At 34.0% G+C, this 24,764-nt stretch overlaps 1 protein-coding gene across 4 annotated transcripts in view; it reads left to right on the top strand.

The window, feature by feature from the left end:
* Positions 1-24,764, top strand: part of POLI (DNA polymerase iota) — a 44,387-nt gene that overhangs the window by 2,842 nt on the left and 16,781 nt on the right. For 3 of the 4 annotated variants that reach the window (XM_021673554.2, XM_021673556.2, XM_021673555.2), the window contains exons 3-10: positions 1,401-1,565; positions 5,875-6,027; positions 8,767-9,003; positions 10,935-11,113; positions 12,004-12,095; positions 15,272-15,402; positions 18,235-18,440; positions 20,030-21,108. In XM_021673554.2, the coding sequence (XP_021529229.2) occupies positions 1,401-1,565; positions 5,875-6,027; positions 8,767-9,003; positions 10,935-11,113; positions 12,004-12,095; positions 15,272-15,402; positions 18,235-18,440; positions 20,030-20,848 (1,982 nt within the window). In that variant the 3' untranslated portion in view covers positions 20,849-21,108. Of the gene's footprint in view, positions 1-1,400; positions 1,566-5,874; positions 6,028-8,766; positions 9,004-10,934; positions 11,114-12,003; positions 12,096-15,271; positions 15,403-18,234; positions 18,441-20,029; positions 21,109-24,764 lie in introns of those variants that run through there. The other variant, XM_021673557.2, reaches the window with a different exon arrangement.

Here is a 24,764-nt window from a genome sequence, read left to right as displayed (position 1 = left end):
CTTTGCTGAGAGTGCCAAGAAGTTAGAATCAAGGGACCTAAATTTTTTCTCCTCAAAGCATTTCTAAGGAGTAGCACCGTGATAGAAGATGTTCTGTAGATAATGCTTAATTAAAAAAAAAAGTGTAATTAAGTATGAATGAATGATTATTGTGAAATGAGGGATATGAATGCTCCACGTTTTGGGAGGAAAACTGAAGTATTACATTTATACTCAACAAATACATGATGAACTCAGGCTGGTGACATACAGTGGTGAGGCCATATAATGTAATGCTCCATTAAAAGACTCCTTTTTTAGTTAAGAAGTCTACCAATCTGATGTTTAATGTGGTTCACTGAGGAATCTCAAATTATTATTACCTTTGGGTCCATGATTATATTTTTGGGCATTACCTGATATGTGAAAAAACTTTATATAAAAATAATGTTTCTTGCCTTGTTTATGATACCAAAATTTTAGAAACAATGTCGAATAGTAGAGAAGTGGACATAACCTTTTTTGTTCTTCTACATGTTTGTATTTTACATATTTTAGGTGAACATTACTCTTACAGTGGTAAACAAGTAGTTAACTTGTATAAAAAGAGCAGAGCAAATAATTTTGAGCCATCTTGTCACCAATAAACTAGAACTTTTTATGCAGTCTGTAAATAAATGATCATATTTAATTGTCTTTGATAGAAAAGTTCAGTAAGTAGTACATAACTGTTAGATCCCCCAAAATTGCTGTAGCCTGGCACGTGTTGTAGATGTTAAATTTTATATTGCTTTATATTAGCAAGTTACTTGGAAGAGAAGTTGAGTTTTTCTAGCAGCAACCAGTATTTAATTGTACTCAATTATTTTCATCTCTTTTTTTTTTTTGGTAAAACATGCCTTATTGTATAGCAGTATAAATTAATCTGCTTTTATATTGTGTAGGAAAAAATCCTAGAGAGATTTGATTTGTATCTTATCACTGAAGATTCCATAGAATATGTTGATTTATGTTCATTTTGATTAAATTTGAGAAATGTAATACACATATTGCCTTTTGTATGTGAATAACTGATCTTTTGTCTAACTTGTAATTTTGTGTTATTCAGTGTTTTGTTATTTAGTAATAACTTCCCTTCTTCAAGGAGACAAAACAACCAGAGATTAAAAATGGGTATGAAAAAATACCATATTGGTATATTATAATTCATAATTAGGAGGCAGCTTGAAAACCTAATGTTTCTGTATTATAGAAATTTGATTTATGGAGGCTGTGTTTTTTTTTTAACTGAGACAGGGATTTTGATTCTTATCAAAACTGATTGCCTTACATCTTAGACAAATGTAATGTGGAATTAATAAATATTATCTTTAAATGTTTCTTCAATCGTGCTTGGTTTTCTCATAAAATATTTTTTGTAGGGGTTCAACAGAAATATTTGGTGGTTACCTGCAACTATGAAGCTAGGAAACTTGGAGTTAAGAAACTTATGAATGTCAGAGTTGCAAAAGAAAAGTGTCCACAGCTGGTATTAGTTAATGGAGAAGACCTGACTCGCTACAGAGAAATGTCTTACAAAGTTACAGGTACAAATTATAGGCAGTGTACTTTTAACATTAATTTTTATGTAGGATGCCTGTTATTATGTGGATTTTTCAATAAATGTGAAATAACAAGATGCTTTTTCCTAATAACTTCTTATTTTGGGTCTCATCCACTTTAAAAATTATATAAAAGGATAACAGTATTCTACAAATAATATTTTTAAGATGTATAGTTGGAAGTAATTTTAACTCTGTTATGATTGCTGTTTATATATATAACAGGGAAAAATGGAAAACAAAGTTTAAAAGTGAGAAAATGAGAAACTGTATTGTATAAGATGCCAGGTAGTTAAAATTTTAAGTTTAAATGAATTATGAAGAAATATGTTGTTTTCTAATGCACTAATGATAGTTGGAAAAGGTTTCTGTAACATTTGATCAGCATAATTAAAAACTGATTTCTTATGAACTATTAAAAATAATGGATTTATTAATATTTTCTTAGATTTTATATGTATAATTAATATTACAGTGTAGTAAACTCTCTCATGCTAGGTTTGAGTTTGAATTTTAGTGTTATAGTAAATTAGAGGAAAAATGAAAATGAGTGTGCATTGGCACATTGCAAATAAAGTAGGTTGGTGCAAAAGTAATTGCAGCTTTCACAGTTTTAATGGCAAAAACTGCAATTACTTAATATGTAGTGTAAAAATCTGTAATGATCAGCTTTGCAATTATTTGTCTTCATTTTTACTTTGTTTTTCTTTTATTGTAGCAATTTTCAGATGATTGGATTAATGTCTATAATATACAAAGAGCTCTTAGAAATTAACAGGAAAAAGAAACCTAATTAAAAAGGACAAAGGATATGAATACGTAGTTGACAAGAAGAGCCTAACTCAGTGACAATTATAGGGAAAAAATGCTCCAATTTATTAGTGGCCAAGGAAATTTAACTAAGATATTTTATATCCATCATACTTGCCAAAATTTAAAAGGAATGTGAGAAAAAGCATCAAGAACACTTAACTGAGGTTAAATATGCATGTTCTTCAATCCAGTGGTATCATTCCTGGGAGTTTATCAAATAGAAATAAAATCATAAGACTGGGCATTGTGGCTCGTAACTGTAATCCCAGCACTTTTGGAGGCTGAGGTAGGAGGATTGCTTGAGCAGGAACTTGAGGCTGCAGTGAGCTGTGATCGTGTCACTGCATTCCAGCCTGCGTGCGCAAAACAGAGTGAGACTGTCTCTAAAAATAGAAAGAAAGCCACAAGAACATAAAGACATATGTATAACAATGTTTATCGTAGCATGGTTTATGATTGTCAAAAGTATGGAAGGAAAAATACCCATCAAGAGAAGTAGCCAAATAAACTAAGACATCTGTATGATGCATATTATATAGCCATGAAAAAGAATGCATTGGTGCAATACTATTTGACTGATGGAGATAGGCCTTGTTGAGTGAATAAAAGGCAAGATACAAAATCATGTATCTTGTTTTTCCAAATGTGTAAATGATGGCCTAAAAGCCTCCTCTCATATATATGTGTATGTCTATATAGGAACAAGAAGAGAAACATGAGAGAATATATTATAGGTTTTTAATATTGATTAACTTGTGGCTGGAAAGGCATAGTGCTGAAATGGGAGGAATGAAGGGATAGCAAAGCAGAAAAGACAAGATTATACTCCCAGATATCACTTATTTTGTTATGCAAAATTGTGTGTGTTAAAACTTTAGTCTTTAGAACTTTAGTTTTTTAAAAACTTTAGTCTTTAGAACTTTCCCTGTGGAGAAAAAATAAAAACTTAGGTTTTAGTGTACACAGAGTGATTATATAATACATACACTTCCGTATCTTGCCTTTGAGCTTATTGATCTTTTGTATCATTCACAGAGATTTTCCTCACTCTTTTTAATGCCTGCACAGTATTTCACTGTATTTATTCCATATTTATTTAACCAATTCTTCAGTGATATGAAGACAGTATCTCCAACTTTATGCCTGTTGTTGCTACATAATTAATAATTGCACTTCCTTTCACTCAAAAAATGTCTTGTTTTGGATGATAAGTTATATGGTTTCCCTGCATAGTGATGGATTATTAGACTGTTACCAGATTTTTGCTCTTAGACATTTTCTTGTAGAAATGTTGGCATATTTTTAAAGGGATTTCCATAAGGTAAGTTCCTGGAGGTGAATTGTTGGATCAAACATGATTTGCATTTAAATGTTTGGATACTATTATATGTTACACTTGAGGTTGCCCCAACATATTGCTGGTATATATGAGAGTGTTAGATAAAAAGTCTTTGCCTGATAGGAGAAGAGGAGTAAATCATTGTTTTGATTTGCAGTTTTTCATGAGCAAGGTTGAGTATTTTTTCATACATTTTTGGTCATTTATATATTTTTTTCTGTTAACCTACTCACTTGCACCTGTTTTTTATTTGGGTTGTTCATCTTTTTCTAAGTACTAAGTACTTAGTACTTTTTTGTGTGACTTTTTTTGTGAAAAAAGTTTTTTTTTAAAGTTATTTTATCAATTTTTCCTTACAGTATTTTTCTGAGTTTAAGTGGGAACCTAGCCAATTAGTTCTTTACTGTATTTATCTCTGAACTGTTTGTGATATATAACCTTATTATTTATTTCACATATTTATTCTACTGCATGTATACCTTTCTTTAAGGTAGTTTTTTTTTTTCCCTCTAATTACAAACCCTTCTTTTGAGCCTTGTATAATTACATGTTTAATAATGTATCTTGCTTGTGAAGTTGATACCAAGAAAGAGGTTAACTTCAGGGATGGAAGCTGGGCATGGTGGCTTATGCCTGTAATCCCAACACTTTGGGAGGCTCTGGTCGGGCAATCATTTGAGGCCAGCCTGGGCAACATAACATAGCAAAACCCTGTCTCTACAAAATTAAAAGAAAGAAAGAAAGAAATTAGCTAAATGGTAGCATGTGCCTGTAGTCCCAGAGGCTGAGGTGGGAGGATTGCTTGGGCCCAGGAGGTTAAGGCTATAGTGAGCTGTGGTGTGCTACTCCTCTCTAGCCTGGGCAACAGAGTGAGACCCTGTCTCATTAAAACTACAGCAACAGCAAATACCTTCAGGATTGGGTGTCCTGTGACCTAAAATCAATGTTTAGTGATCCACCAGCTTCACGCACGATTCTGTATTTAACTTGCTTTTCTACTTAGTACTTAAAACCTTATCCTTTATTTTTCTTATATAGTATTCTTTTGATAAACTCTTTTGTTTTCTGCATCTTATTTTGCATGTCAGGTATATGCTTTTGAAAATAAATTGCAGAAATTGATGAAGGAAATGCAAAACAGTCATTTTATATGATCAGACATATTGTCAGTCTGTCCTGAAAGGAGGTAATAGTTTTCTTTAGGTAAATCAGGAGATTTTTGGTGTTCACCATGTCACATTGTTATCTTTATTGGTTTCCCCTTATTGTCAATGTTGACATCAACAAAACAAAAAAGCACTTTTGGTATTTGTGAAAAAATGATCTGTGTGGAATAACATAGTCCTTTTATATCTGAGCTTCAGATTATACGACTTGAAGGATCTATGCATTTTGTATACTAAGAGACTTGCATTTGTTTTCTCTTATCCAGCTGGTGTCGGTAGGTGATTCAGAGTGACGTAAAAAACTTTTTCAGTGATTTTAAAGTTATTAGTCTCAGTGTTAATATATGAAAATTGATAGTTCTTTTGAATTTGTTTTGAATTTTGGTTCAGCTCAATATAGTAAACATTTGACTTAAAGACTAGATATTGTGCTGGATGCTGGGAATTTGAATATCTGTAAGTTGTGGTTCATCTCTCTCTCTTTGTCCTAAGGAATATGCTTGGGACTGGCTAATAAAAATACCATGTTACAGTATATTCTGAAAGTTGACTGACTTCCTGTTTTATTTAGTAATAATTGGAACTTTTAAATGTTATTTTGTTTTACCTCATTTAAACTCTTGGAAAAATATAGCTAAAATATACTATTATAAGCAGCCTATAGTTTATTCTTTGACACATTTCTTCAAGGTCATAAATTTACTATAAACATTGATATTTAATGTACTACAGATATAAATATAGGTCTAGAAGATTTAGCTAAATATGTTGCCATGATGTTTTGGAAAATATCGCCTCAACTTAAGATGTGGTACAGAAAAAAGTCAGTTAACTGAGGGTTTTATTAAAGATATTATGGAACTATGAATGTATATAAAACCTTTAACAATAAATTTGATACATTTTTAAGCACTAGTTAAATTTATCCTAGTTATAACTTTATTTACATCTGTGCTCCAATATTATTTCAATTTAGAATTACTGGAAGAATTTAGTCCAGTTGTTGAGAGACTTGGATTTGATGAAAATTTTGTGGATTTAACAGAAATGGTTGACAAGAGACTACAGCAGCTGCAAAGTGACGAACTTTCTGCAGTGACTGTGTCGGGTCATGTATACAATAATCAGTGTGAGTGGGTTCTTATTCTACCTACTAACTAAAAGTACATACATTTCTTAATGTTCAGTGAGTTTGCTGTGTGATTCTGAAAGATTCATGACTTTTGTTGGAGGTATAGTTATATTTAGTCTGTAATCCGTCTAGGACAGCTAAAATTAGGTGTTGCTATTCTATAATAAGTATTAAAATTTTGATGACATGGCTCAGTGCTCTGTGCACTTTTCATTTGCACAGAGCATTGTTCCTGTTCATCTGCACAGAGCATTCATCTGCGCAGAGTTTTTATCTGACAGTGCATCTGCTCACATTTTAGAAAGCCATACCCAGCTGGGCACAGTGGTGCGCCCCTATAGTCCCAGCTACTTGGGAGACTGAGCTGAAAGGATTGCTTGAACCCAGGAGTTTGAGTCCAGCCTGGGAATAGAGCAAGATCCCATCTCTTTTTTTTTTTTTGAGACGGAGTTTTGCTCTTATTGCCCAGGCTGGAGTGCAATGGCACGATCTCGGCTCACCGCAACCTCCGTCTCCCAGGTTCAAGTGATTCTCCTGCCTCAGCCACCCGAGTAGTTGGGATTACAGGCATGCACTACCATGCCCAGCTAATTTTGTATTTTTAGTAGAGATGGGGTTTCTCCTTGTTGGTCAGGCTGGTCTCAAACTTCCAACCTCAGGTGATGCACCCGTCTTGTCCTCCCAAGGTGCTGGGATTACAGGCGTGAGCCACCGTGCCCGGCTGATTCCATCTCTTAAAGAAAGAAAAAGCCAAACCTCTTTAGGTCATTCTTAAGTTACAAGAGTTGGCTTCTTAATATGCTTTTTGGAAAAAGTTTTTGGTTATCCTAAAACAATATCTAAGCAGAATTTTCAGGTAGGTTAGATGCCTTTGATGTGTCTTTTACATGTTCCTTTCAATTCCCCTGAGACACTGAGACCCTCATGTTGCTGTCTGACTTCCCAAGTTAACACTTTTGGAATGTTGTCCAGGCCTATCTGCCTGTGCTAGAATCTTCTCCAAGCTCCTATTTAATCAGTTCAAACAATCTTTGCCAACTGTTAGCAAGAAAGCAGAAGGATTTATCTCCATGTATTAAGATATGAATGACTGACGGTATTTCCAGGGATATTTACATGCTAATTAAGCTTTCAGGCATCTTAAGACTCTGCATGTGACTCCCTTATCATACCACATACAAGACAAGTTACTCTGCTTTTGTGTAAGATTTGTCTGACCCTTTTGCTCTTAAGCCTCCCCATGCATTTCCTCTTATCCTCTTTTTTTGAGAACTAAACATCAGTCTGCAGAATACTTCTCCACAGAAGAAAAGCTGTAGAGCTACAGTTTCTGGAATACGTGGAGCTTTTCATGTATCTTTTGTACTTGTGCTCATTTATAACTTACAAGGGCTAAGTAGCAAGAATATTTCAAATGTATTTCTATATAATTTTTAAAGCAAATTTAGATTTTATAGGTTAGAGTACGTTATAGTTAGGTTTTATATCCCAAAAAGGAAATGTGCAATTATTAATTCTTCCTCCTTCACACAGATTTTATTAAAATCTTTTTCAAACCTAAAGAAAAGTTGACAGAGTTGTACTACAAATACCCATTATATCCTTTCTTGTAGATAAACCAGTTGTTATCATTTTACCACATTTCTCTTATTCTCTCTATGTATTGCTTGCTTGGTTGATGAGCTATTTGAGAGTAAATTGCAGACATCCTGACATTTCATCTCTAAATACTTTTAGCATGAGTCTCTTTGAGGTTCGGATATTTTCATGTAATTCCAACACTGTTTTATATCTAAAGCAAATTTATTTTTATATAATTTTCTTACACTTTTCATAAAAAAGCTCTAAAACTATGTACAGGTTAGAGATTATTTTCAGCAGCATATACAGCTAGTGTGTGGTTAGGATTTAGATGTTTAGAGCTATAATGTTAGCTTTCTTGTTATATAATAATACTTTTATGCTTACAGGTAAATGTGAGTGAAAGTTTTACTCATGTCAGTAGGAATTTTTTTTATGAGTTGAGTTTTTATAATGTGTTAATTATTAAGCACTTCTAGTATACAGTCACTATCACAGGCCCTTGGAATTTGCTTATTGAATTTGTTTACAGTATTCCTGTGAAGCATGAAAGAGATTAGTCAAGTGGATAACAGGGTGGCAGTGGTCTCTTAGTCCATTGAGTGTTGCTTTAACAGAATACCTGAAATTGGGTAATTTATACAGAAAAAAGATTTATTTGGTTCATAATTCTCATGGCTGGATAGGTCAGAATTAGCCCTCTGCATTTGGTAAGGGCCTCAGGCTGTTTTCACTCATGGTGCAAGGCAAAGGGGAGCCAGTGTGTGCAGAGATCACGTGGTGAGAGAGGCAGGAAGGAAAGACTGGGTGAGGTGCCAGCCTCTTTTAACAACCAGCTGTCTCTGGAGCTAATACCATGAGAAACTCACTCACCCTTGAGGGAGGGCATTAATCTGTTCATGAGGGATCCACCCCTGTGATCCCAACACCTCCCATTTGACCCCATCTCCAACACTGGGGATCAAATTACAACATGAGATTTGGAGGGGACAAACGTTGCAGCCATACCAAGTGGTGGTAGTGACGGTGGTGGTGGTGGTGGTGGTGGTAGTGGTGGTTGGATATAGACTAAGTCCTCTACATTTTTAAAAATGATTTTGTAAAGAAAAGAAGGTTTTTTCTTGTGACTTTTAATGACATTTGTTATTTTTAAAGCTATAAATCTGCATGACATCTTGCACATCAGACTACTTGTTGGATCTCAGATTGCAGCAGAGATGCGGGAAGCCATGTATAATCGGTTGGGGCTCACTGGCTGTGCTGGAGTGGCTTCTAATAAACTGTTGGCAAAATTGGTTTCTGGTATCTTTAAACCAAATCAACAAACAGTCTTATTACCTGAAAGTTGTCAACATCTTATTCATAGTTTGAATCACATAAAGGAGATACCTGGTAAGACAAATATATTTGAAAAGTACATATAGGTTTTATTGCATTTCTTTAATTTTAAAAATTATAGATACAATGTAATTAATTCTTAGATGGGGTGTATGTGAGTTTGTGTGCATGCACGTGTGTGTGTGTGTGTATGTGTACTTGGTTCCTGGAAAAAAACTAAAAGAACAGTAATGTTTTCTGAATCAAATTTGGATTAAGAAGTATGTGAAAGTACTTTTCTTATTTTATCTACTTTTGTATGGTTAGAATATGATCATAAAAGTTATAGCCTAGAAACATATGGCCCTTTATTTCCAGTCCTTGGGTCATACTCTTATACTGTACGTTACCTCTGGAGAGGGAAGTTGATCTTTTACTAACTCTCTTTTGGGATTACTTATAAAATATTAAGACTACAATGGACTTTCCAAAACATCTAGGCCAAGTTCCTCGTTTTAAAGATGAGGAAACATTTCCTTAAGGAGTTCAGTGATCTATTTAGGTCATGGGACAAGTTTGTATCTTTGAAGGTCAAATACCTAAGTTTTTAGAGACCATCAATAATGGCTATGTTAAACTATGTTTTTATGGTATTGCTGGGGAATAAGATGTTATAAAAGAGTTCTTGTGGAAGTGAATTTCTAATACGACTGAAACTTAGATGTCATACTTCACATTTTTAACTGGTACTTGTGTGTCCTTGCCTTCCTTAATATAGTATAACTATAATTTGGAGTTTTTTGGATGACTTTGGTTCTGCATTCTGAAGAACAATGTCAGGTTGTAATAAATTGAGAACTGTGTACTAGTGCAAAACATTTTTACTTGACTTTACTTTTGAGTTCTTGTGTCTATTTTTTTATTTTATTATTTTTTGTAAAACAGGCTTTCTGCTTTCTCACTTATTGCCAAATTGCCAACCTTCTTTTATTTCTGCTGTGAAAAATCTGTCACTCTACCTTTGTAATTCCCCCTACACAGCCATCTCTTCCAACTTACTGCTTTTGCTGTGCAAGAAAACCAGATAACTGTAGAATTACTATTTTTAAATGAAAAGAATAAGGAGACACTAGATGGCCTGAGTATTTTCTCTTGTGAATAAAGTATGACTAAATTTTAGTGCAAGAACTTTGTGACAGTTTTGTTAGCAAGATTGTTTGTTTGCTTTCTGGCTCATAGTTGTATTCTGGATGGTAAATATCGTTAGATGTGACTTATGGTTAAATGTGTGGTGGTTTGTATAGCAATCAGTTAGGTTACCTAATATGTACACTTAATTAAATTGCTCTAGTGACAGCCTTTTTGTACATTAATAATCATGATTTTTGAATATTTCTGGAATATTACATAACAGGTTGTAAAAACTTTATTTTAGTAAGATAGCATTTATTGGCTGCCTCTATGTTCATTTTATTATACTGCATTTTGTGAGGACTTCAAAGAGATGCGTATAATTCAGGAGCCTTGAGTGGAAGAACAGCAACTTGGTTTGCAATGGAGTTTGATCTTTGCAAAATACAGTAGTCCCCCATTATCTGCAGTTTCACTTTTGACAATTTCTGTTACCTGCAGTCAACTGAGGTCTGAAAATACTAGGGGATATTTTGAAAGAGAGGCAGAGACCACATTCATATAACTTGTGTATAGTACATTGTCATAATTGTTCTATTTTATTATTAGTTATTGTTAGTCTCATACTGTGCCTAATTTATAATCTAAACTTTATCATAGGTATATATGTAATGGCAAAAACAGTACTCTATATATAGGGTTCGATACTGTCCATGGTTTCAGGCATCCACTGAAGGTGGTAGAATGTGTCCCCTGTGGACTACTGTATAAATTATAGAACTTAAAGATATGATTGATATATTTATAATATTTTAATTACCTTTATTTTAAGGAGAAAAGCTACTTTAACACTGTATGCATTTCTTTTTATTTAGGTATTGGCTATAAAACTACCAAATGTCTTGAAGCTCTGGGTATCAGTAGTGTACATGATCTCCAAACCTTTTCATCCAAAATTTTAGAAAAAGAATTAGGAATTTCAGTTGCTCAGCGTATCCTGAAACTCAGTTTTGGAGAGGATAACTCCCCTGTGATACCCTCAGGACCACCTCAGGTATATGATAATATTTATTTTAATTAAGTACTGTTTATCACATCATTTGAGAGAAAGAGTTCTAGTTTTAGTACCATGTTCTTATTATTCTAGTTTGCTTAGTATATGATCCTTTTCTTATTAGAAGGCTGATTTATTATTAATAGATTAGATTAATAAATATTCTTAAATTGAATCTTAAGCATTGATATTTTGATATCTTAAGTTAGCTACTATGATTGAAGACAGTGCAACTTAATTTTAATAGCCTATAATGCATATATGAGGCAAATATTTTAATCTTTTAAAAATCTTGTTTTCAGAGTAGTCCAATGATTTAGCAAATGGGAAAGGTATAATCACACAGTTAACAATGACTGATTTTTTTGCTATGGGACAAGCACTTTACTGAGTGCTTTAAATACAGTAGTTCATTTAACCTTCACAACAAACCATCAAGGTAGGTAGTACTGTTGTTTGTCCATTCTTTCTTATCTCTCCTCTTTCCTTCCTTCTGTTCTCTCTCTCTCTCTCTCAAGATGAGGATACTGTATTTCAGAAAGGTTAAATAACTTGTCCAAGGATAAACTTAGATTCAAGTCCTAGGTAATTAAGAGTCTTGCCGTAATTATACTATAAAGCTTGGAGTTGGCACTGGAGCTTTAGAGTTTTCTTAACTTTGAATTATTTTATATTAACTATTAGTACAGTAATATTTTACATTAACTTCTTAGTGAGTACAACAACTTGCAGATAAAAAACAGTTAATATAAAAGTGAACTAAATGGTTCAAATGAAGGACAAGAGATATAAGTAAAGAATGTATTGAATATTTATTTGACTATACACTGATAATAATTAGATACAGTTATTTGAGTTTGCATTAATCCTTATTTATGCTTCTTTGATAGTCCTTTAGTGAAGAAGATTCATTTAAAAAATGTTCATCAGAAGTTGAAGCTAAAAAAAGGATTGAAGAACTACTTGCTAGTCTTCTAAACAGGTGATTTTCAAACCATTTTGCCAAGTCATCTTATATATTCATGCTGTATATGGTATATGGAAAGAATATTTGACGTTCCGTCTTGGAACTGACAGATTATCTGGAGACTAAACAATGTAAAAATAATTTATTATGGGATTTCTCTGCATTATAAACTATTGTAAAGATGGTAATAGGGGCTCTTACCAAATTTAATTCATCTACTTCCATTGGTCTTAATTCTAGTAACACTATGGTTATACTATGGATCTAAAGCTGCAGATAGTTACCTAGACAGGTTTTATAGATATTTCTAACATTCCTAGACTTATTCTAGTCCTCCGGTGAGAAGGAAGAAGTTTTAATTTTTCCCTGTGGCAATTGCAGAGCCTTTGCCCTCAACCTAATAGTTACTTGCATTTCATTAAGAAGAAAAAAATGCAAAGAGGAATAATACTGTCATAATTCTAAAACTCCTGATATAGGAACAGCTGTATAAATTTGTGATTGTTGAGGATAGGAAATTATTAAAGTAACAGTGATGGAAGAAGCAGAAAAATCGTTGTATCTCTTTTGCCTCAGACTGTAAAATAAAATGGAGCCAAAGGAAAGAATGGCTAGCTGGGGCTGTGTGAGCAGGCTGAGTGACTACAGGTGTGTGCAGGGTTTCTAATCTGTATGTGAAGAGTGTCAGCTGGGGTTATAAATATATGAGTAGCACAAGATAAACTGAAAAGGAAATTTAGTTTTGTGGTGCTCCTTGCCATTATACTTGTATTTCTCAATATTCCATATTCCACAGAAGAGTATTACCTGTTTTCCTCCCTTTTCTTTGTTTCTCCTTTTCTTGTTAGAAATTTCTCAAATTGTGGTTTTAGGGCTCTAACAGTTTAGTGTGTGTGTGCTTCTTAATGATTCTAGGAGGACTAACTGTATCTAGAGAAAATGTTTTATGGATGGCTGTAAGTCTGAGAAAACTGATGAAGTGAAATTTTCTCCACTTTGCTGTCACGTACAATGTGGCACTCATGTCTTGAGCAGAGCCATGCAGCTCATTTTTGGCTGCATGCATGTGGGGCTGACTGTATGACCCAGCTCCAGTGATATGACTCACACTGGGCCTGTGAGTATGCTAGTGAAACTGGGTCATTTGCTTTGGCTAAATAGAAGACTACTGTGAAATGCGTAGCCTTTGGAGACAGTTCTTCACATAGATAAACCACAAGAAGTATAAGTTTTAGTTCTCATTTGAAGAGTCAGCACAGAAGTGAGACTAGGTGCTCTAAACCTGTGAAATACAAAACCTGTAAAATTAACCATTTATCTGTATCTCTGCTTGCCAGTTCCTTTTCTCCCACACCACAGGCTCTTATTTAAGTGACTGAATTATAACACCATCTAAGTGACTTGCAAAAAAAAAATTACAGGGGTGTGTGTGTGTGTGTATTTGTGTATAATTACTTTTGTTTTTTCTAGAGTGTGTTATGATTAATACTATAGGTATGTAAGAAATGTAAAACCGTATTAATTTTTAATCCATCCTCTAGGTACTAGTTTAAGATTGCTTGTGATACAGCCTTTTTCTAATGTGTCTTAATTAGATATCATACTCTTTGAATTGTATAATTAATAGAACAAGTTTAATTGGTAGATATTTAAACTATTAACCGTTTAAGGTATTTTATTATCCTAGTTAAGCAGCCATCGAGAGGTTTTGTCATAAAGCAATAAGAAATAGAAAAAAATTATTTACAAAACTATTTTATTTTTTATTTTTTTGCGATAGGGTCTTGCTCTGTCACCCAGGCTGGAATGCAGTAGTGCAGTCTTGGCTCACTGCAGCCTCAACCTCCTTTGCTCAAGAAATCCTCCCACTTTGGCCTCCAGAGTAGCTGGGAAGGTGCCTGCTATCAAGCCTAATTTTTAAATTTTTGTAGGTGAGGTCTTGCTATGTTGCCCAGCCTGGTCTGAAACTCCTGCCCTCAAGTAAGTGATCTTCCCACCTCAGTTTCCCAAAGTGTTGGGATTACAGGTATGAGCCATTGTTCCTGGCCTAAAACTATTTTTTTCAGTTCAGAATTTTCAAGTTGAGTGTGTTTAACAATGTGCAATATTTGCATTTCGTGTTTGAGATTTGGTTTTATATGCATTGCCATGTGTATAAAAAGGAAAATGTTATCCTTTAATGACATTTATTTTTGCAGTAATTAGGTTTCATACTTAAGTGAATTTGTCATATAATTAAAACTTTTGTTTCAATGCCAAAATCAAGACATTTGGATGAAACTTTTTTAAAATGCATGTACACATATTGTATATCATTTATATCTAAATATAGTATATGATTGATCTTTCAAGATATTGCTCTAATAAGCTATCATATAATGGTAATAGTGATTACTCTTTAACAAGAGTAATTTCATTTTGTAAAAAAAAGAACAACTTTTTTTTGTAATCTTATTTTGTAAGAAAAAGTTTGAAAAAAAGGTTCTTTTGTTATTTTTCACTTTTTGCTTTTGTCCGTGAATGGTTCAGTTTCTTAAATTTCCTGCTGATTTTAATTTGTTGCCTTTTGGTTGGGCACAGTGGCTTATGTCTGTAATCCCAGCATTTTGGGAGGCTGAGGCAGGGGATCACCTGAGGTCAGGAGTTCAAGACCAGCCTGGCCAACATGGCAAAACCTGCTCTCTAGTAAAAATACAAAAATTAGCTGGGTATGGTCATGCATGCCTGTAGTCCCAGCTACTCAGGAGGCTGAGGCAAGAGAATTGCTTGAACCTGGGAAGTGGAGGTTGCAGTGAGCTGAGATTGTGCCACTGCACTCCAGCCAGGGTGACAGAGCAAGGCTCCATCTAAAAAAAAAAAAAAAAAATTGGTTGCTTTTAGTTTTATTTTGGATTTGGATGATAAAACAGCTTGTTACGGTTAAATCTTATATCTCTTCTGTTTCTGACAGCACTCAATTCTGAGTGAGGCCTGAGAGCCTTACATGTAAACTTTCAGAGCTTTAGTGCATAGACTTTGTGGTGATTATTTGGATACTTAGGGACCTTGATTGCTTACTATTTTGTTATCTACTATATGTATAATTGTATAGTTAACAAAATCTGGCATCTTTAGATAAATGAGGTATTATATAATTTAAAAAGTCTTTAGGTAATACTTTTTTAAATTCCTTATTTCCACTTTATTTTTAGAGTATGCCGAGATGGAAGGAAGCCTCATACGGTAAGATTAATAATCCGTCGGTATTCATCTGAGAAGCACTATGGTCGTGAGAGTCGTCAGTGCCCTATTCCATCGCATGTAATTCAGAAGTTAGGGACAGGTATGGACTAGTTTTCCAACAGTTTGATTAGCAGGTTGGAATCTTAAATAAGCCAACTTTGAATTAGAAATATGCTCCAAAAATGGAGAGTCTTTACAGGGAATTAGCGAGCAATTAAATGCTTTTATTCTTTAAGGAATTGACACCAGAAAACTTTGTTGTTTTATTTTTATTTTTTGGTTTATTTTTTGAGGTCTTGCTCTGCATCAAGGCTGAAGTGCAGTAGTGCTGTCATAGCTCACTGCAACCCTTGTCTCCCAGGCTCAAGCAATTCTTCTGCCTCAGCCTCCCAAGTAGCTGGGACAGTAGGTACATGTCACCACACCTGGCTAATTTTTTTGATATTTAGTATATTCAAGGTCTCAAACTCCTGAGCTCAAGCAGTCTTTCTGCCTCATCCTCCCAAAGTGCTGGGATTATGGGCCTGAGCCACTGCACCTGGCCTTGTTTTTAAATGGATAATTAAGTAAAGAGTAATTTGAGAATGTTTTCCGAGTTCAAAGAGAACAGAACTATGATAACTATATAGCATGAGATAACTTCTTTATGGGCATTTAAACTGTTTCATTTTGGTGAACACTTAAGTGCAAGTCATTGGATGGGTATATGTATATGTTTTCATTTATCTTGGGTAGATTTCAAGGAGTGGGATTGCTGGATCATACAGTAATATGAACTGTTTAAGAAACTACCAACTTTTTTCCAAAGTTCATGTAATAATTTACATCTTCAATATATGAAGGTTCCAGTTTTTCATATTTTTGCCAATATTTGTATTATCAGTCTCTTCGATTATAGTTGTTCTAGTGGTATATAGTAGCATGGTTTTTCTTTTATGGATAGTGCTTTTGGTGTTATATGTAAAAATTATTTGCCTAACTCAAAGGTCGCAGATATTTTCTTTTGTTTTCTGTTTTAAGTTTTATGGTTTTTAAGCTTCATGTTTAGGTCCATTTTGAGTTAATTTTTTATGTGTGGTATATGGTAAGGGTCTTAGTTCTTTACTTTGTGTGTGGGTATCCAGTTGATCCAGCATCATTTGTGTAAGACTATTCTTCACCCACTGAATTACCATGGCATCTTTGTCAAAAATTAATTGACCATAAATATGAATTTATTTCTTGACTTTCTTGATTAATTGGTCTGTATGTTTATCCTTATACTGATTCCACCCTGTGGTGATCTTTGCTGCTCTGTTTATTTTTCTTCAGTCTTTTTTTTTCTGTTCTTTCTTACAAAGTGGTTAATTTGTATTGAGCTGCCTTTAAGTTCTCTGATTCGTCTGTTGTCTCATAACTGCTGTTGCGCTTCTAGTGATTTGTCGGTTTTGGTTACTGTACTTTTTAACTCTAGAATTTCTATTTGTCTTTTGTTTGTATGTTTGGTTTTGTTTCTTTATCAAGATTCCTCTTTTTGGTAGTCATTATATTTTACTTTAATTATTTAAACATGATTGTCTTTAATCCTTTGGACATATCTATAGTAATGACTTTGAAGTCTTCGCTAAGTCCAACTCAAAGCCAATTTATGTTAACTGCTTTTCCCCCAAAATATGTACAGGAAAAGTATACATATTTGGGGAAAAAGTGTACCAGAAACACTTTCCTGTTTCTTTGCATGTTTTGAACTATTTTATTGAAAACTGGACCTCACAGACAATGTATTATAGCAACTTTGGATTTAAAATTTTTTCCTGTAGGGTTTTTTTTCTTTCCTGTTCTTTTCTTTAGGTAACTTGTCTGAACGTAATCTGTAGAATCTATCTCCCCTGTGTTGTGTAGCCACTGATTTCTCTGCTCAGTATTTTTTTTTTTAATTCAAATTTGTATTTTTATATTGGCTTTCAGGGAAGTTGCCCATGTCTGTATAGTTTCATGGTTAGCAAGTGATTGGCAAAGGTTTTGCTCAAACACTAGAGCCCGGAAGCCTTCTACCTCTGCCAGTGGATACATGCATGGGTTGGAGAGGACTCAGAAAATTTAGGCCATTTTCAAGTTTGCCTTATCCTTTATTTTCTGCTAGGCCCTCTTTATCTCCCCTTGATGTGCATGTGGCCCTTTCAATATGGAGTGTATGGAGAGCTTGGGTCCTCTGTGGCCTTCTGGTTATGTGCATGTAGCCTCCTAGTCGGCTAGGGTTGTAAGGGGAGCCTATGTAGTCCCACTTTGGTTCTCTCATTTCCAGATCCCCTGGTGAAATTTCTGGCTGGTCCACTGTTCTTTCATTCACCCCAACCACCACTAAAGCCTCAGACTAGCAGAACTGTAGGATTTCCCCGTTTGTTTCCTATCAAGTTTGCTAATTTTACTGACAGCACTGCTAAGTGTGGGCTTTTTGCACTCTGCCTCAAATCAGGTCTGGTCCCCTCTGGAAGTGAAGCTGCTGCCTTTTGCAGTCTTCACCCTTTACCAACTGAGTGATATAAAGGGGCATTCAAACAGTCCCAGCCAGTGAAGCTGCTGTCTCCTACTTTCTTAGCTAACATATAGCAGCTGTTCGTAAATCAGTACTTCTTGCTTTGTTTGCCTTTGGTTCATTTCCAGATTTCCACCAAAATGATTGTTTTTGACAATGTTCAGTTTTATAGTAGCTTTTTGAGAGAGGATTTTCTGGCCATATCACTGTACTATAACCAGAAGTCCCATATTTCAAATCTTTTGAAAACTTTTAATCACTTAGTATTAATGTTAAAATATATTAATTTGGTATATATAATGTAAAGATGCCCAGTGATACTTATTTAGGATTTTAATTTCTTAATCTCAGCAATATCAAGTATATTATGCTCTTAATGTTGATTATAATGTTTATTGTCTTAAACATTTTATTTAGGAAATTATGATGTGATGACTCCAATGGTTGATATACTGATGAAACTTTTTCGAAATATGGTGAATGTGAAGATGCCATTTCACCTTACTCTTCTAAGTGTGTGCTTCTGCAACCTTAAAGCACTAAATACCGCTAAAAAAGGGCCTATGGATTATTATTTAACACCATCATTATCAACAGCTTCACACTCTGGAAAGCGCAGTTTTGTAAGTGCACTCTTTTTTGTTCAGTTTTCTAAGAATACTCTTATTGGATTTGTGTGATTAAAAATGACAAATCTAAGTGCTTGTCTTTTTGATACAGTTTAGAGATTCTTTTGGGTTATATTGTTTAGGTGATTAACTTGTTTATAATACCTATCTTATTATGGTTGCTGGCCTTAAATATACTGTGATCTAAGAAGAAAACGTAAGCATCACTGTATAAAAGATAGAACATTATAGAGGTTCTCTATTTTGGAATTGTTAACACATTTTATAGTAGTCTATAAAAATATGGATTAGCTCATAAGTATCAAAATATTTTAAGATATTAGAAGTCACATCTTTTCATCTTTTAGTTGACACATAAGTTACCAGTACTTTTCCCATGATTTTTTTGTTAAAGTATTTACATTTTCTTGGTTTTGAAAGAGTATTGAATTTTGATAGCAATATTGATAGAATTGACTACTGATTTTACAGTTGTAAAGTTAACAGTGTGGCAATAGAAAGGCAGAGGACAGTCACATTTTCAGATGACTCAAACAAAACCCTTTTACGAATAGACAAACCTCTATTTAGTAAATGTGGATTGCCTTAAAAAATTATTTTTTACTAAATTGTTCATGCCTATAGTTAACGTAAAATGCTTTTGTTTGTTTAGTCAGTATAATTTTAGTAACCTTTTTATTTCCATTTAAGTTCAAAGTGAGAACAGGACAGTGTATGGAAATAGTGAATTAATTCTCTTTTCAAATTACTTTTTTTCTGTGACCCTTTTTATTTTATTTATTAAATTTACAAAGGTGTTTTCTTTTTACATTTTAATTAATCTGTGAAATTGGAATTAAAAGTGCTCATTTACACTGGCATTAGAGAAGTAAATATAAGTGAAAGTGCCTTGTATGTATTTGTCACACAATAGGTATTCAATAAATATAATAGCCCGAATCTTTTCTACTCCTTTTACTTTTTTGGAGTTAATATCGTATTATGTTTACTGAGTTATATTTTACTATGTTTATATTTTTAAGATGATTAAACCTAGAGGAGATATTTAAGTGAAAAACTATATAGAAAAATTATGCAAGTTATAGTTGAATGTATCTTTAAATTTTTATTTTATATAAATATAAATTAGTACTGTAGCTTGATGATATTGGGTTTTTGTTATAGGTTTTTTTTCTTTTCTTTTTTTTTTAAAGGTTACCCTTTAGAATAGTAATTTTTGGAAAATGAGCCCTTGATGCTGTATGTGTGTTTTTTGAAAAATACCCTTAGGTGAATTGCTTTTCTAGGCCACTGTTCTTTTATTTATAGAATTGAAAGTTTGGGTACATAATTGTTAAAATCTTCCCAGGTCTCCAAATGCATATTTACCTTTGTTTCAGTGCTATCTAGGAAGGAAACCTCTCCTGGAATAGTGAGTCAAGATTCACACAATAGTGTGACTAATTGTAGTAGATCTCTAGTTGTTTGGAAGTGGCCACAAAGAATTGAATTTATTGAGTAGGTTAGAAACATGTCAGGTAATAGCTATAGGCACACAGCAGCAGCAGGGATATCTAAATTAGTCTGTTATTCTTGTGTTCTAGAAAATGAAAGACACTCATATGGAAGATTTTCCCAAAGACAAAGAAGCAAACCAGGATTTCTTACCAAGTGGAAGAGTTGAAAGTACAAGAACTAGGGAATCTCTACTAGATACTACAAGTTTTTCTGAAGAAAAAGACATTAACGAATTCTCACTCTGTTCACTTCCTGAAGGTGTTGACCAAGAAGTCTTTAAGCAGCTTCCAGTAGATATTCAAGACGAAATCCTTTCTGGAAAATCTAGAGAAAAATTTCAAGGGAAAGAAAGTGTGAGTTGTCCATTACATGCCTCTAAAGGAGTATTGTCTTTCTTTTCTACAAAACAAATGCAAGATACTCCCATAAACCCTAGAAATCATTCTTCCAGTAGCAAACAGGTGTCCTCTGTATCTCCTTGTGAACCGGGAACATCAGGCTTAAATAGAAGTAGTTCTTCTTATCTGTCTAGCCAAAAGGATTATTCATATTATTTAGATAATAGATTAAAAGATGAACAAATGAGTCAAGGACCTAAAGAACCTCAAGGATTCCACTTTAAGAATTCAAATCCTGCTGTGTCTGTTTGTTGTTCATTTCCAAATTTGCGGAATGAGCAACCTTTCTCCAAAAACTATGCTACAGATAGCCATAAGCAAACAGTAGCAACAGACTCTCCTGAAGGACTTACAGAAAATAGAGAGCAAGATTCTGTAGATGAGAAAATTACTTTCCCTTCTGACATTGATCCTCAAGTTTTCTATGAACTACCAGAAGTAGTACAAAAGGAACTGCTGGCAGAGTGGAAGAGAACAGGATCAGATTTCCACATTGGACATAAATAAGCATATTCAGCAAAAAGGTCTGAAAAGCAAGGGAATACCATTATTTTTGGATTAGTGGTTTATTAAGCTCTTCTATATTAAACACTAATAGATACTCAATAATGGAGTTAACTCTTCCAGATAAAGCAGGAATAGTTACAGGAAGTCTGGCACAAAGCATAAAAATATTTATAACAAAAAATAATATAAAATACTATCTTCTATGTCTTAAAGCCATTTTATGTTGCTTTTCAATAAAAAGAATATCATGATGAACAGAATATTTTTCATGAATTTGTGGGGAGATGTATATGCTTGCATATAAAAAATAAATCATTGCAATGCTATGGTAAAGAACACATTTTTTTTTTTCCTGAGCAATGTGGAATATCTCAAATTCAGCCTATTAGGATATAACCAAATAGGAAATCCTACTGCCAACTAACCTATTAAAAATATAGGTAGTTTTGACTAAAGTACTCCATTACATTTAGTATGTTGACTTTTAAAGTGCCAAAGTAATTTGTATTCAATTAACACTTCTTTATACACCTAGAATCTACCAAAATAACCTAGCACACAAAGGCCATTCAGTAAATGTTGAATGAATGAATGGTTTGGCTAGGGCCAGGGTGAGGAGTTGAAGTGAGAGAAGTGTGTATGTTGTAGAGAACAGTGGTATAAGGAACTCTCCGTGCAAATAAATTAAGGGAAAGATGGACACCAGAAATGCAAGGTAATGGACCTATAGAATACTGGTTAATGGAAGAAGTCCTTTGGTGGATGTCCTCTTTCTCCCATTGTTACTGCCTTACTCTTTTGCCTGCCAAACTAAAAATTGAATACAAGATTGAGAACATAATTATATAATTTGCAAGACATGGAGGATATTTATAGAATATACTAAAGTATCCTTCAGCACTAATATGGGAGTATCCTGGTCTCATGTTTACAGTTTTTGCACATATAATCTAAAGAAGAGACTTTAAAAATAAAGTACACAAATATGAACCAAAGAGTAGCTTAAAAATACTTTATTCCAGGTCTGAAATTTGCTTTTCTTTTCTCTTTTTTTTTTTTTTGGAGACAGAGTCTCACTCTCACCCAGGCTGGAGTGCAGTGGCGTGATCCCAGCTCACTGCAACCTGCACCTCCCAGGTTCAAGCAATTCTCCTGCCTCAGCCTTCTGAGTAGCTGGGATTACAGGCATGTGCTACCATGCCCAGCAAATCTTGGTATTTTTAGTAGAGATGAGGTTTCACCATGTTGGCCAGGCTGGTCTCAAACTCCTGACCTCAGGTGATCCTCTTCCTCAGCCTCCCGAAGTGCTGGGATTAGAGTCGTGAACGACCCTGCCCAGCCCCAGGTCTGAAATTTTAACTTAGTTTTGGATTCCTTGGAATTTGAAAATATGCTAACACAAAGGATTTTAAATGGGTAGTTTGAGGTTATCAAGAACAGTAACTTGGAGCAAGAATATAAGAAATTGTTCACCATGTAAATATTTAGTGCTCTGAATCAAGGAACATAGTATTTTTTACATGGAGTATTCCAGCAAGGTAATTAAACTTATGAAAAGAATATATGACTTTTTGTAAATAAATTATTGAAACATTTTGTAATCCTTTTAATGATTTCAGGAACTTGGACAGCTAGAAGGGTCTTAAGAAAAAGTGGTTAAGAAAAAGTAAATGGTTTTGGCCAGTTTAAAAAGAGAAGGTAAAATAGTTAAAAATATATTTTATGGATTGAGAATATAGGGGCTGTGTCGCAGTTATGCTACTTATTTTGTGGCTTTAAGTTAGTCTCAGTATCTTTGGGCCTCAGAATCAACTTTTTAGGTGATGTTTTTCTCTGTTTTTAGATGATCTCCTTTTTTTTTGGTGTTCTGCAGATTTACTGTAATATTTGAAAGTGTGAATTTCTTTTTATTCTTGGTATATACTGGCTTCTTCCTGTATCTTTTAATTAATGTTCTGTAAAATTCTCCATTAGCTCTTCAAATATTTCTTCTCCATTCTAGGAGTATATACAAATGATAGACTTTCTTACTGTATTTTTCATGTCTCTTAATTTCTCATATTTCTCATCTTGTTTCTCTTTACTGCATTTCAGGTAATTTCATCAGCTCTGTCTTTTTGTTTACTAATTCATTTTTCAGCAGCATCTTACCTGCTATTTAAAACAAGAATGATGGTTTTAATTTCAATAAATATATTTTTCATTTGATTCTTCTTAACTTCCTGTTTACTCATTACAGTCCCTCGTAAGTCTATTTCTAATTTTAAAAAAATCGAATATTTTATATTTTTGATAATTTCAATATTTTAAGTCTTTACAAGTCTAAATTTAAGGTTACTATTGCATATTATTGTGACTTATTTCCTTGAGAATGTGTTAATCTGCGAGAAGACAGAGGGCATAAATTGTGTATGTTTTCCTTCAGTATGATTTGAGTTCGTTGCTTCTTTGGATCTTTGGATGAGGTGGTACAAACTCCTTGGCATACTCTCTTCACCTTTGAGGATCATGATTGAATGCCTTGTCTTAAGTTTAAGCTCCTTGACCCTTACTACTAGCCTAAGGTTTTGTGTCTGCAGGTCAATTGCAAACTAACAGGCAAATGCTGTTATCTGCGCTCAGGGATAAACCCCATCTTTCAAGCTTGCTTCTTGCTTGATGCTTTCTGCTGCTTTCTTGCTTTTGTTTCAGCTTAAGTTTTCTTTTCGTTTTATTTTGTGTTTTTTGTTATGTTTTGTTTTGTTTTTCTGTTCCTGTCTTAAGTGTAGAGGATTTTAATTTTTTCTGTTTCTGTCTTGGTGTAGTGTAGAGGGAGTGTCTGTCTTGAGTGTGGGCCTGGAGATTTCGTTTATATAGTACAAACCAGCAATGAATTAAGAGGTCTGTTTTCTCCAAGATCTAGTGTTTTGTACTGGGAGAACTTTTTTAAAAAGAATCTATTCCACTGTAGTGCCAAAGTACAAATTTATTTGGATTTATTTTGCCATCTTATTTTGTACTATTTTTTTTTCACTATACAAAGTTTCTTGGGGGTTTTAGTTGGTGTAACACTTGGATAGTTGGTTGCATTGTTTATATGTAGATCTTTTTACATTGTATGGTAATGTACACTACTTACACATATAGTTCACAAAATAAGATCCTTTGGAACAAGACATGCGATATTGGATCTATACACTGAATGCCAGAATGTGACTGACTGGGAAAAAATGTTGGACTAGGCATGTTCAGTGAAGGAGCCAGGAAGTTATATAACAAATGAACATCTCTCTGGCTCAAGGGGCAACTGCAGCGTGTGCAGCATTGGCAGTGGTGTCTCAGAGGTGGCAGAACTATTTCACACTAACCAATTTAGGACTACACAAGGTTACCACCATCCAGCATCAGGATATAGCTGTAGGATTTTACAAACCGTTCCTATTTCTAACTTCAGGAATTGATGTTTGTCCCAGTCCATCTTAAAATATGACTGCTTTGATTTGCATTTCTCTAATGACCAGTGATGATGAGCATTTTTTCATATGTTTGTTGGCCTCTTGTATGTCTTCTTTTGTAAAGTATCTGTTCATATCCTTCGCCCATTTTTGAATGGGCTTGTTTGTTTTTTTCTTGTAAATCTTTTTTAGCTCGTTGTAAATTCTGGATATCAGCCCTTTGTCAGATGGGTAGGCTGCAAAAATTTTTTCCCATTCTGTTGGTTGCCGATTCACTCTATTGACTGTTTCTTTTGCCGTGCAGAAGCTGTGGAGTTTGATTAGGTCCCATTTGTCTATTTTGGCTTTGGTTGCCAATGCTTTTGGTGTTTTGGTCATAAAGTCCTTGCCTACGCCTATGTCCTGAATGGTTTTGCCTAGGTTTCCTTCTAGTGTTTTTATGGTGTTAGGCCTTATGTTTAAGTCTTTAATCCATCTGGAGT

This window comes from Aotus nancymaae, unplaced genomic scaffold (genome assembly GCF_030222135.1).
Source record: "Aotus nancymaae isolate 86718 unplaced genomic scaffold, 86718_ANA_hifiasm-v0.15.2.pri h1tg000020l, whole genome shotgun sequence".
Lineage (NCBI taxonomy): Eukaryota > Metazoa > Chordata > Mammalia > Primates > Aotidae > Aotus > Aotus nancymaae.
Note: the sequence above shows the minus strand (reverse complement) of the source record. Positions and strands in the feature narration are given on the sequence as shown.